The sequence below is a fragment of the Capra hircus genome, chromosome 4 (genome assembly GCF_001704415.2).
Source record: "Capra hircus breed San Clemente chromosome 4, ASM170441v1, whole genome shotgun sequence".
NCBI classification, from domain to species: Eukaryota; Metazoa; Chordata; class Mammalia; order Artiodactyla; family Bovidae; genus Capra; species Capra hircus.
The window spans coordinates 58,118,943-58,132,436 of record NC_030811.1 but is presented as its reverse complement, the minus strand read 5'-3'; the positions used below and the strand labels follow the sequence as shown (position 1 = coordinate 58,132,436).

General features: G+C 38.6%; 1 protein-coding gene across 1 annotated transcript in view; it reads left to right on the top strand.

Annotated features, from left to right (window-relative positions):
- The window catches only part of DPY19L1 (dpy-19 like 1), a 95,363-nt gene that overhangs the window by 78,288 nt on the left and 3,581 nt on the right, over window positions 1-13,494 (top strand). Inside the window, exons 17-21 of the mRNA XM_018047137.1 lie at window positions 2,198-2,222; window positions 3,073-3,192; window positions 3,877-4,051; window positions 4,797-4,896; window positions 6,271-6,396. Coding sequence (XP_017902626.1) covers window positions 2,198-2,222; window positions 3,073-3,192; window positions 3,877-4,051; window positions 4,797-4,896; window positions 6,271-6,396 — 546 coding nt within the window. The remainder of the gene's footprint in view (window positions 1-2,197; window positions 2,223-3,072; window positions 3,193-3,876; window positions 4,052-4,796; window positions 4,897-6,270; window positions 6,397-13,494) is intronic.

Below are 13,494 nucleotides of genomic sequence, written 5' to 3'. Positions count from 1 at the left end.
CAGAGCTTTTTGGAAAGGAGAAAGGCACATTGACATTTTGTTTTGCATTAAGTACCAAAGTCATATGCAAATATAAAAAGGGGAGGGGTAGGATACACATTTTAATTCTCAAGATGTGAGTACCAGGGTCTCCTTTATTCAGGGATTTAGGGGTTAAAGGAGGATAAAGATAGCATTATGAAGTAGAAAATGTATTGATTCTGAAACCAGTCAATATATAGACCTGGCTTTGCTGCTTGCTAGCCCTGTGACTTGCTTTCCTTAGCTGTCAGTTGGGATAATAAATAGTTGTAAGATCAGAGTTAATGTAATGTTAATGGTCATATTAACATTCTAGGTGCTTAATAAATGGTAATGGAAAATTTGTGCTTGGAATGAAAGAAGAATAAAGGAGGATCCATTCACTTCCTTTATTTGCCTAATATGTTTACTCTTTGCTAGTACATAAGTATTTTTGAAACCAGATCGTCCAATCAGATTTTATGTAACCCAGATTACCTAGATTAGGGGTTAATTGAATCATTTGTTCATTCATTCAAAAAAAAAAAAAAGAGATTGAACTGTATTTGCTGGGCATTGTTCTAGGTCTTGAAATATTTCAGTGTTTAGGATAGAGAAGGCATGTGTTATCAAGTTGTATATTTGTATCTCTGATTCAGACTTCTCCCTTGAACTTAAGATTTATAGATAGACTCACTGTTTGTCATCTCTGTTTGGGTGTCTGGTGAGAATCTCAAATTCTGTGAACGCAGTACTGAGCCTCTGAATGTGCTTCCCTGTCAGCACACTTCTGCGGGATCTTCTTCAGCTCATTTTCCTCCTGGCTCCCTCTTCCTTAATCATGCTGTCTTTACTGTCAGCCTGCCAAGGAGCCGGCTGCCATGAGGCTTTGTCATGTCTGTTCTGTGCCTGAAGTGCTCTTCCACTGGGGATCCTCAGGCTCCAGTTCTCGGGTCCTCAAGGCTCTGCTCAGAGTTCACTCAGTTGGTGACCACACAGATTAATATATACCACCCTGGACATGCAGTACTCCCTACATCTTTTCCCTGGTTTCCTTTTTTCTGCATGGTATTTATTGCCATGTAATATTTGCTTATTTGCTTTCTGTTTGTCTCCTTCAACTTATATGTAAACTCTGGGGCACAGTTTTTCCCCGCCCCAATCTTATTTACTGCTGTGTCTTCAGTGTTCAGTGGAATTGAGTGGATGGATGGATTTGTACCCTGTCCTCCTGAAGGGTTCATCTCAGTAGGGGAATTCAGAGGATACTCAAGTAAACCTATAATTGAACATTTTATTTTCTATGAGAAGATAAACAGGGAAATGGAGTGTGCGTGATCAAGGTGGGAGGCACTGAATATGGGAGGGAGTCAAAGGAGCTGTCTGATGTTTTAAGGCGTAAAATGAGTCTAGTGTGATGGAGCACAGTTAGTCAAGAGGGAACACAGTAGAAGGTGAATTTCAAGGGTGAAAGATGGGGACCATCTAAAGAAGACTATGTGTAATTACCAAAAAAAAAAAAAAACAAAACAAAAAACCCCAAACCCACAACGAACTAGAAAGTCTTAAGTAAGGAATGGCATATCTGGATTCCTGTTTTTGAAATTTGCTCTCAGTGCTGTAATGAGACTCAACACAGGGTTGGGGTGCTGGGAAGGGGACCAGAGTGAGCTGTGGGGAGGATGGGCCTATAAAGATGTATCCTTTCTTAGGAAATTAAAACCATCAAACAAAACTAAAGATGGCATTTTGTGGCTATTTTTTGTTTCAAAACTGCTGCTGTAAAAGAGTCTTGCATGTGGCTTCCTACATTGTCTCTGCGGCATTTATAGTTTATGTGGGAGCTGAGGGACCGCTGGGGACAGGAAGTAGGGCTCTGGGACTGCGAGGGCTTCAGAGTTTCTTTCCACTCTCTCCTTTGTCAGGCTGTTACTCGTGAGGTGTGTGATACATGGCGGCCAGCAAGTCTTGTTGGCCTAAAAATACCCGTGTAGTCAGATATGTAGGATGTGCAAAATAAGCTGTTTTAAGACTGTAGCACCAGTTTGGTTTATAACTTTTAGTTCTTTTGGTTTACACGTATGTGTTCTGAGGCAGTATTACAGAAGCTGTAAAACTCATATTTGTCAGGTTAAAATGCGCATGATTGAAGTGCTTCAATGGTGATTCAATGGTAGTATTTCTTTTTCCATTTCAGAAAACACCAGTTTGATCATGGAGAGGTAAAGACTTAATATCACCAAAATGTGGTTTGTTTTAATGTTTGTATATATTTGGACTTTCTTTCTAGTTCATTTTCTCACTTTTGGTAAGTCACTAATCATCTTCAGAATAGGCCTGTATGTGTTTTTATGAGAATACTGCAAACATGACCATTCATTTGTTAAAGTAGGTAGCTAGGAAACTCACTTGGTCTGTTTCGATCATCATCAAGGTAATAGCAGTTCACTGCTGGGGTCCATTTAGGCACTTTTGCAGAGTATCTTTCACATGATTGGAGATCATTTTCCTCTCTGCTCACCTTGCCCAGAGGCCTCAGAGATGTGACTGGTTGTTGTTCCCATTTCCTGGTGATTCAGCCTGTTTATTTTTAAGTGAGGTATAATTGACATATAATGCTAGTTTCAAATGTACAACATAATGATTTGAATTTGCATACTTTGTGGATTGATCACTACAGTAAGTCTAGTTAAAATTGTTACCATACATAGTTACTCAAAATTTTTTTCTTGTGATGAAGACTTTTAGGATCCTCTTCTTAGCAATGGCATGGTGACTATAGTTGATGACATTGTATTTCATATTTCCACCTGGTTCAGAAGTGTAGGCTTTATTAACCCTAGGCTTGATTCTGAGTGGAATTATAGGTCCACTTGCCTTTAGGATTTTATAATTTTAGCCCTCTAATATAATGGAGAAGTTTGAAAGTGAGTTTTAAGACTTGTTTATTTCAGAAATCAAAATATTGTTTCTAACAAAAAGTACTCTTTTCTAATTTTTTATTCTTTTTCAGTTTAACAATATATTAACTTCATGAATATTAGGAGTAAAAATATGTTCTCTGTCTTTCAGCTGGTTTATCACGCATTGCAACTGCTAGCATATACAGTCCTTGGTGTTTTAATTATGAGACTAAAACTCTTCTTGACACCACACATGTGTGTTATGGCTTCCTTGATCTGCTCAAGACAGGTGAGATGATTGTTATGTTGGTATTATAGCTGCTATGATCATTTTACCCCAGCCTTTGTTATTAAGTGGCTCTAAAATAATATTAAATTGCCCAAAGTTCTTTAAATTGTTATAATTAAAGTTCATCATGGTTTTGTTATAATCTTTCCAAAAGTTAATGGCCAAAGCAGATTATTTATCCTTTTAACTTCTAAAAGGGTCCGGGGCATACAACAAACACTCATTCAGTGCAGGCTAAATTCATGAATGGTAACTATGTAGATATTGACAGAAAGCAGTGATCACACAGGGGCCCACACTCAGAAGGACTGTGCACCTAGATTGATGCATTGCTATCTCACTGCTTTGAACTTCTTAAAAATTGTCAGACAACGAACCCATGTTTTTATTTTGCACTGACTTAGGCAAATTATTTAGGTAGGCCTGACCTTACTGGAATCTGGAAGTAGAGAGAGCAAATTGAGAGAAGAATTTCTTAAATCATGTCCCACCTATGTAAAGCTAATGGTAGAATTCTTTTGACCCCTCAGGTTATTGTTTCTGGAACTTTTCCTTCGAATTATTAGTCCTATATCTGGGATGCTAGCAGAGACTATATTCTTCTCTGGGAAGAACTTTTGCTTATTTCAGGATGCAGGCTGCTTTGTACTAACCATTGTCAATGTGTTCTTAATTTGATTTCAGCTGTTCGGATGGCTCTTTTGCAAAGTGCATCCTGGTGCTGTTGTTTTTGCTGTGTTAGCAGCAATGTCAATACAAGGTTCTGCAAATTTACAAACCCAGTGGAATATTGTAGGGGAATTCAGCAATTTGCCGCAAGAAGAACTTATAGAATGGATTAAATATAGTACTAAACCAGGTAAAAAAAGTCTTATTATTTAGCTGTGGTTTTCCCTATGGTTTTATATACAGCTGCACAATCCTCAACTCACGTTACTTCCAATGGTTTTAATCTTTCTAAGAAACACGGTTTCTCGATTATCCAGAAAGAGAGAAATGTTAATCTTGCTTATGAAATTTGCAAAATAAATGTTGTAAGTATTTTCTTAATAATTTATTTGTTTTCCATAAATTCTAATTTTTAAAAAATGTTTCCAAAGTTTTGCATGGCACAGTTTAAAATGATTTATGGTATGCTTATTTTCCTGATAAATTCTTAATCTCAGTCCTTCACATTCCTTCTTGAAATAAGCTCAAGGAATATGATACTTGATTCATGTATCCAAAGGGAACTTTTTGTTATCATCGAATATCAAGTGACTGAATATTAAATCATCTTCCAGAATTCCTTGGTGCCGTAAAACTTCTCTAGTCAATGTGTTACTTCTTCTTAGAATCAGGAAAAGACACTAAAAACAACCAACCAAAAGAAACAGAAATCTTCAGTGATGAGACTTTGTCTTACAAGGAAAATATTTTATCCAGACTTGGTTGCTGACCACCATTTTATCAGCTACCCAATTCATTCTGGTTCTGTTACTCAATCTTTACGTCACGATTCAGGCCTCAACTTTTTTACCTGGGAAGTAACTGAGTTGACCAGAGGGAGACTCCTTGTCACATCCCCCAGGTGTCTCCCTAAGACCTCTGTTCCCGCTTTGCAGATGCAGTGTTTGCAGGTGCCATGCCCACAATGGCAAGTGTTAAACTCTCCGCACTTCGGCCCATTGTGAATCATCCGCATTATGAAGATGCGGGTTTAAGGTTAGTACACAATTAGCACATTGTTGAGAACAAGTTTTTCATACAAATAGAAAATGAGTGAGGGAACCAGCAGCATACCAAGAAGTGTTTCAAAGAGGATATGGTAAACTGGAGTATATAGAGGCTGGGGACAAAGAATACTGAGATAACATGGTCAAGTTCAGTACAAACTGTTAAGACCGCATAGGACAAGAAAGCTGCAATCTTTGGGGTTCTCTTCTCTGCTTGGCAGCATAAGGAAATCACACAGTGTCTGTGTTATACAGGGTTCCAAGACACCCAGGTCCTTGTTAGTTATCATTACCTTTAAGTTCCTCCAGAAAACTCATTAGCCTATAGTTTTTATTAAGGTTTTCTCATAGGATATTTTTTCTTGAACTCTGAGGAGTCAGTTGAAATGGAATCTAATTCAAGGAAAGGTTTTATTTTTTATTCTCTAATTTTCAGCAATATAGCCCTACTGGAATGATCATGTTTTTTGTTTCTACTATTTTTTCATAAGTTAGAATGTTGTATTCTCTTTGAAAATGTTTAGTGCTCAGTCATGTCCAACTCTTTGTGACCCCATGGACTGTAGCCTACTAGGCTCCTCTGTCCATGGAATTCTCCAGGCAAGAATATTGAAGTGCGTTGCCATTTCCTTCTCCAGGGGTTCTTCCCAACCCGGGGATCGAACCTGGGTCTCCCAACATTGCAGGCAGATTCTTTACTGTCTGAACCACCAGGGAAGCCCGTGTTCTGTCTGAAAAGGAAAAAGATTAAACTTTCATTTTAATTTCTAGGTTCGTCAGCTAGTCATTTCCTAAGTGATTGGTGAATCCTATTAATATATTATTTTGTGTAACAGTGGAACCTACCTTTTATAAATAAAAAACTTTTTCATTAAAAAATCAATTTTAGCAAACTAATTTCTGGAGCAATTGTGTTGAATACATTTAATTTTTTTGTTTTAATTAAGAATAAAATGGAGAGCCATTTAATACTAATTGTTGGTTATCAAAGTTAGGACTGTCGTACCTTTAAAGTTAACAACACACCTTTAAAGTAGTCCTTTGGTTGTCTTTGTGTAGCTCATACTCTTATCAGTGATAGAGTGATGGAAAATTTAAAACAAGCAGTCAGACAAACCAAAAGACTGAGTTTGGAGATGAAAGGATTCATTAAACTGAACTTTTTCTCTCAGGACTCTTGTGCTAGTGTGCCTTTCCTGGTTGACCTCCCCAATGCCCCTGAGCCAGGAACTCTTGTGAAGAATGTTCTCTTGACCTGATTTTTCTATAGAGTCTTCTAGTTCCATCCAGTACTTCTATCCAAATAGGTTGATTGCATTCTTTTGATCTTGAAAATCTTCTGCCCAATTATTTTTCTTTAAAGAGCCAGAACAAAAATAGTATATTCGATGTATAGTCGAAAATCAGCTGAAGAAGTGAAGCGAGAATTGATAAAGTTACAAGTGAATTACTACATTCTGGAAGAATCGTGGTGTATAAGAAGATCCAAGTGAGTACTCAGCAACAGTACTTTGTATTCATAAGACATTAAAGTTAATTCAGTCTCATGGCAAGTGCTTTACTAGTTGTATATTTAGCAAAGTATAAGCCGAAAAACCTTTCTGATAAATATTTGGAGTTTTTTTCTCTTTAAATCATTATAAATATCTATTTAACTTACAATGATTTGCATGTGCACTTATTGATAATTTCCCAAATTGTTCATATTTGCCTTTGATTTTTTTTTTAAAAAACTCTAATTCAAAGTTGGGTGTATTTTCTTTCAAAAGACTTGCAGAGTTGAAACCAAGTAATGGAGAGTCTCACTGTAATGAAGTGCAGCAGCTTTGTCCATGCCACATCTCTGCAGCATTTATCCTGGAATAGAGGGGACCCTCTCCCAGCATCACCTTAGAGCAGGGACCCCCAACCTCTGGGTCTAATGTCTGATGATCTGAGTTGGAGCTTTGTAGTAGAAATAAAGTGCGCAATAAGCGTAATGCACTTAAATCATCCTGAAACCCTCCTCTGCCCCGCTTCTGTAGAACAGTTATCTTCCATGAAACTGGTCCCTGGTGCCAAAAAGGTTGGGGAACTTCTGACTTAGAGTGAAACTTCTATCTTACTGTTTATATCTTATTTGAGTGGGAAAATGATTAACATTACAGCAACCCCTATTCTCCTGGGTTTATATTTTAAATTTTTTCCATTTCCGCAGAGAAGTTCACTAAGCAGATTAGAGCAGTAAGAGTTGGTAAGATTTTAAAAGCAAATGTAAATTCTAAAGTAGACTGTTTAGAACTGTTGCACTTAGGTGATTCGATAGCAGATGATAGCTTGTTATTAAAATACTGAAGCATCATCCCTTAAGGAATATAGAAAGTAGTTTTTATCAGAAATCAAGGATATTTTATGGAACACTATTATTTAAAAAAATTTTCATTGCTCTTTAAGTAAACAGAAATCTTCAGGAGATTGGTATATCTGTGCCTTCATCAATCTCATTCACCATGTATTTCAGTGATACATGAAGGTGTTAAGATAAAATGATTAAATATTGACTCAGGAGTAAAAATAGTTCTGAGGCAGTATCTGTCAAGTGTTGCCCACAAAGAAACTCAAATAATTGTTTATTGTTGAATGATTTTCCAGTGAATATGTCCGAAGTGACTGGAATTTAATCAAGATCTACAGAAAATGTTACTGAGTCATAATTGAGAAAATGCTCCACGTCTTTATGAACATAAGGATATATATGAAACTTATATACATAGCCTTTAACTTTGTTGTATAAACTTAGGACAAAAAGTTGTAAGCATCTCTCATAACAACTTGATGATGACATTGTAATGAATGAATGTTGGCCTGATGCTTGCAGTCATAAGGACTCAGTTTCTTGGCAGGGATTTCTGCCAGCATTGGGATCTTTACTGTCTCAGGGTTTGCCTTCTGACTCTCCAGTTCAGTGATGCCGACCTGAAACACCTGTAGGTTACTGGAACATAAAAATTGTTTTGTGAGTTCTCTTCCCCAAGCCAATGATGAACCTTGATTCAAGAGTCTTCATTGTCCCCTAGACCCACGCATATTTGAATATGTGACAATTGCAGAGGCTAGCGTCCTTCATTCTTAGATGTTGATGGAGCTCCTTGGAGTTGCATAATTGCTGTAGTCTCGTGTTCTGGTGGGCAGAGCCCTGGTTTTTGTACACAAGAAAGGATCAAAAGACAGATTCAGGAAGTATGGCAATAAGTCTTGCACACTGCACAGAGTCAGCAGTGAATTAACTGGCTTCTGATCCTCTTCATTTGGAGCTCACCTCCAGGGACAAGGCTGAGAGTTGGGCGGGGTGGAGGCTTGTGCTGGGTTTCCCCTGCTGCACTGGTCGCCCTTGTTGTGTTCGGGGCAGCAGGAGTGGAAAGAGAGGAAGTGGCTTCCTCTCACCTGGTTTACCCCTCAGTAACGACACTCTCCATCTTCTACAGGATTGTAAGTCTCAGGAAATCTTAGGCAGGTGCACTCTGCTCAAAGCTTGAAACAAAACACAGCTGAGCGCTCTGTGCTGACAGAGAAGCAAATGGAGGGCTCAGAAGAGGGAAGGGAAGGACTAATACTCAGTACTCTTACTTTCACAGTAGAAAGAACCGAGTTTCTGGCCAGAGCTGTCAACCAGAGTTGGAACCTTCCTTACTGCCTTAGCCCTCACTCTCCAATTCTGTCATGCCAGCCTAAGACAGTTGTATGTGATTGGAAAAGAAAAATATGCCCGAACAGGGGGAGCAAATGGGGGACTAGTATAGGAGAAGAAAAGGAAGAGGGACTAATCCACCTGGAGCTTAAACTAATATCTGCCATGGTGGGCACTACATATATGTGTTCTTCTTCACAGAGTGGCTTAATTGTGTGCTTGATTATTCTTGAAATACTTGATACCCTGTGTTCAAATACAAGTAGGAAAATATACTCAAATACAAGTTATAGATTCAGTTTTTAATTAGCTCCTTTTTTATTCTCAGTTCTCTGCTCTTTCTCATTAATTCCCATAATAGAGTTGACATGAAATTAAAATACATTGATTCAGAAGAAAATTATTGAGATTTTCACTAATGCTGTTTTAAATACATAGCTGACTGGCCTCAGGAAACTTTAGAAAATTCAGATAAGGACTAAAGGATGTTACACTGAGAGCTCACAAAGGCGGCTCTTTGCCCTGTTCTTTTCCTGAAAGCAGTTGAACTCAGTAGCTGGTGCTTCATGTGTGTTTCATTCTCTACTATCATTGGCCTGCAGTATAATAACAGTTTGGCCTTGGTATGTGTGAGGAAATTAAAAGATAGAAAACCCAAGCCCAGTCATATCTTCATAGGTTAATAGAATCTCATATCAGCGAGGGTGTGAAGAAAAGTGTGCACTGAACACTCTTTTGTGGGAACACTCACTGGTAATACCTTTTTGGCAGATAATCTGATAGACGCATAGTGAAAATTGAATAGCGTTTTGACATGGTGATAGCACTGCTTCTAAAAACTTAGCTTATAGAAAGATAAAGGCACAAAATTATTTATATCAGCATTGTTTCATAATGACAAAAATGAAAAACAAGATATCTGTCCATAAAAGAGTGATTAAATAATACATAAAAGTACTACACCTATGAAAAAGAATAAGGTAGGTCTTTATGAAATGGGACAGTGACCACTTTCTATTGCTAAGTGTGGAGTCCCAGGTTAATCTCAGTTTTGTAAAAGCAACCCAGGAGCACCTGTGAATATAAATGTCTGTGCCTATGTTTTTGTGTGCTTGTATGTCTGAACATGAATAAAAAAGGTCAAGCAGAATGCATGCTGGATTGTTTACAGAAGCACCTCTGAGGAAGGGCATTGAGGTGACAGTGCCTACTTGTTTATTTTGATACGTTCATATTTTGACACCTTTTGAGTGAAGGTTCCCTTTAAATTAAAGATGTTATTGAAAAGGAGAAAGCATGTACATTCCTGTCTAGTGCTTGCCTCGTGGTAAAGAGCAGGGCCATGGGGCTGCCATTGGGAATTAAAGGGACTTGTTGGAAATGGTGTTTTCTCTTATAGAGAAAAGTGAAGCAACTATGACAAAACACAAGCTGTTGTCATATCTCTATAATTTTTCCTTGGTTTTTCTGTTTTTTAACATTTTAAAAATGGAAAATTTTATTTGGAAGAGTCCAGGCCAGTTGTCTTGCAAGAATGTCCCACATTTGAATTTGTCTAACTTATTCCACATTATTAGATTCAGTCTGGCAAAATTTGACAAGAACACTGTATAGATGGTGTTGTGTACTTTCCATTATGCCACTTTTGGAGATACCTGTCACTTTGTTCTGTTATTGGTGATGGTAAGTTTGATAACTTGATTAAAGAATGTCCCCAGCTCTCTCCATTTTAAGGAGACAAATAAATGTCCTTTATAATCAAAGCCTTTCACCAGGTAGTTCTTGAATCCACTCATCCACTTCTTACACTTTCCTGAATCAGTTATTATTAATACATTGGTGATTATAAAACAGGTAATATAATAGATTTGAAAATAATATATCAGTTACTGTTTAGTGGAGGTAAGAATGGATTTGGTAAATAATAAAGGGTCACCTTGTGTCTCCATGTCAGTTCAGTTCAGTTTAGTCGCTCAGTCGTGTCCGACTCTTTGCAACGACATGGACTGCAGCACGCCAGGCCTCCCTGTCCATCACCAACTTCCATAGTCTACTCAAACTCATGTCCATTGAGTTAGTGATGGCATCCAACCATCTCATCCCCTTCTCCGCCTGCCCTCAATCTTTCCCAACATCAGGGTCTTTTCAAATGAGTCAGCTCTTTGCATCAGGTGACCAGAGTATTGGAGTTTCAGCTTTAACATCAGTCCTTCCAACGAACACCCAGGACTGATCTTCTTTAGGATGGACTGGTTGGATCTCCTTGCAGTCCAAGGGACTCTCAAGAGTCTTCTCCAGCACCACAGTTCAAAAGCATCAATTCTTCGGCGCTCAGCTTTCTTTACAGTCCACCTCTCACATCCATACATGACTGTTGGAAAAACCATAGCCTTGACTAGATGGACCTTTGTTGACAAAGTAATGTCTCTGCTTTTTGGTATCTTGTCTAGGTTGGTCATAACTTTCCTTCCAAGGAGTAAGCGTCCTTTAATTTCATGGCTGCAATCACCATCCGCAGTGATTTTGGAGCCCCCCAAAATAAAGTCAGCCATTGTTTCCCCATGTATTTGCCATGAAGTGATGGGACCAGATGCCATGATCTTCATTTTCTGAATGTTAAGCTTTAAGCCAACTTTTTCACTCTCCTCTTTCACTTCATCAAGAGGCTTTTTAGTTCCTTTTCACTTTCTGCCATAAGGGTGGTGTCATCTGCATATCTGAGGTTATTGATATTTCTCCCAGCAATCTTGATTCCAGCTTGTGCTTCCTCCAGCCCAGCGTTTCTCATGATGTACTCTGCATAGAAGTTAAATAAGCAGGGTGACAATATACAGCCTTGATGTATTCCTTTTCCTATTTGGAACCAGTCTGTTGTTCCATGTCCAGTTCTAACTGTTGCTTCCTGGCCTGCATACAGATTTCTTAAGAGGCAGGTGAGGTGGTCTGGTATTCCCATATCTTTCATGTCACATTTTGATAATTCTCAAAATATTTCAACTTTTTTCATTTTTATATTTATCCTGGTGATCTGTGACCAGTGATCTTTGCTGTTACTATTGTAATTGTTTTGGGGCACTTTGTACTGTACCAATGTAAGATGGCAAAGGTGAATGCTGTGTGTGCTGACTGTTCCACCAACCAGCTGTTCCCCTATCTCTCTCCTTCTCCTTGGGCCTCCCTATTCTGTGAAACATAAGCCAATTAATAATTTTTCAGTGGCTTTTAAGTGTTCAAGTGAAAGGAAGAGTTGCATGTCTCTCACTTTGAAACAAAAGTTATAAATGACTAAATTTAGTAAGGAAGGCATATCAAAGGCCAGGATGGGTCAAAAGCTAGGCCTCTTGTGCCAAACAGTTAGCCACATAGTGAATACAAAGGAATTGTTCTTGAAAGAAAGTGCGATGCCAGTTAATACATGAATTATAAGAAAGTGAAACACCCTTATTGCTAATATGGAGAAAGCTTTAGTGGTCTGGATGAAAGATCAAACCAGCCACAACATCCCCTTAAGCCAAAGACGAATTTAGAGCAAGACCATAACTCTCTTTAGTTTTGTAAAGGCTGAGAAGGTGAGGAAGCCACAGTGGTAAAGTTTGAAACCAGCAGAGGTTGGTTCATGAGGTTTAAGGTTTAATATCAGGGTACAAGGTGAAGCAGCAAGTGCTGATGTAGAAGCTGCAGCAAATTATCTGGGTGTAGCTGAAATCATTATTGAAGGTGGCTACACTAAGCAACAGATTTTCAATGATGAAACAGCCTTCTATTGGAAGAAGATGCCATCTAGGACTTCCATAGCTAGAGAAGACAAGTCAATGCCTGGCTTCAAATCTTCCAAGAACAGGCTGTCTCTCTTCAGTTAGTTCAGTTGTTCAGTTGTGTCCAATTCTTTGCAACCCTATGGACTGTAGCACGCCGTGCTTCGCTGTCCATAACCAACTCCTGGAGCTTGATCTCTTTTATTAGAGGCTAAAGCAGGTGGTGACTTGAAGCTGAAGCCAGTGCTCCATTTATCATTCTGAAAACCCTAGGGCCCTACTGAATTATGATAAACCTACTTTGCCTGTGCTCCTAGCCTGGATGACAGCACGACTGTTCACAGTATGGTTTCTGGCTGTGATAAGCTGTTGAGACCTGCTTGGGGAAAAAAGATTCATTTCAAAATATAACTGCTCATTGACAATGCTCCTGGTCACCCCAAAGCTCGAATGAATGTACAATGAGATTAATGTTGTTTTCATGCCTTCTAACACAGCATCCATTCTGCAGCCCCACAGTTCAAGTAATTTCCATTTCGATGTCTTATAATTTAAGAAATACACTTTGTAAGGCTATAGCTGCCATAGCCAGTATTCTTCTGTTGGATCTGGGAAAAGTCAATTGAAAAACATTTGGGGAAGGGTTCACCAATCACCATTAAGGGCATTTGTGATTCCTGGGAAGAGGCCAAAGGCTCAGAGTTAGCAGGAGCTTGGGAGAAGCTGACTCCACCCCTCCTGGATGACTTTGAGGGGTTCAAGACTGCGGTAGAGTAAGGATGTGGTGCAGTGCAGATGTGGTGGAAGCAGCAAGACAGTTAGCTTTAGAAGTAGAGCCTGAAGATGTAACTGAATTGCTACCATCTCATGATGAAACTAGCAGATGAGAAGTTACTTCTTATGGATGAACACAGAAAGTGGTTTTTTGAGATGGACCCTACTCCTGGTGAAGATGCTGTGAAGATTGTTAAAATAACAACAAAGGATTTAGAATATTACATAAATTTATTTGATAAAGCAGTAGCAGGGTTTGAGAATATTGATTCCGATTTTGAAAGAAATTCTACTGTGAGTAAAATGCTATCAAACAGCATTGTGTGCTACAGAGAAATCGTTCATGAAAGAAAGAGTCCATTAAGGTGGCAAGCATCATTATATTGTCTTA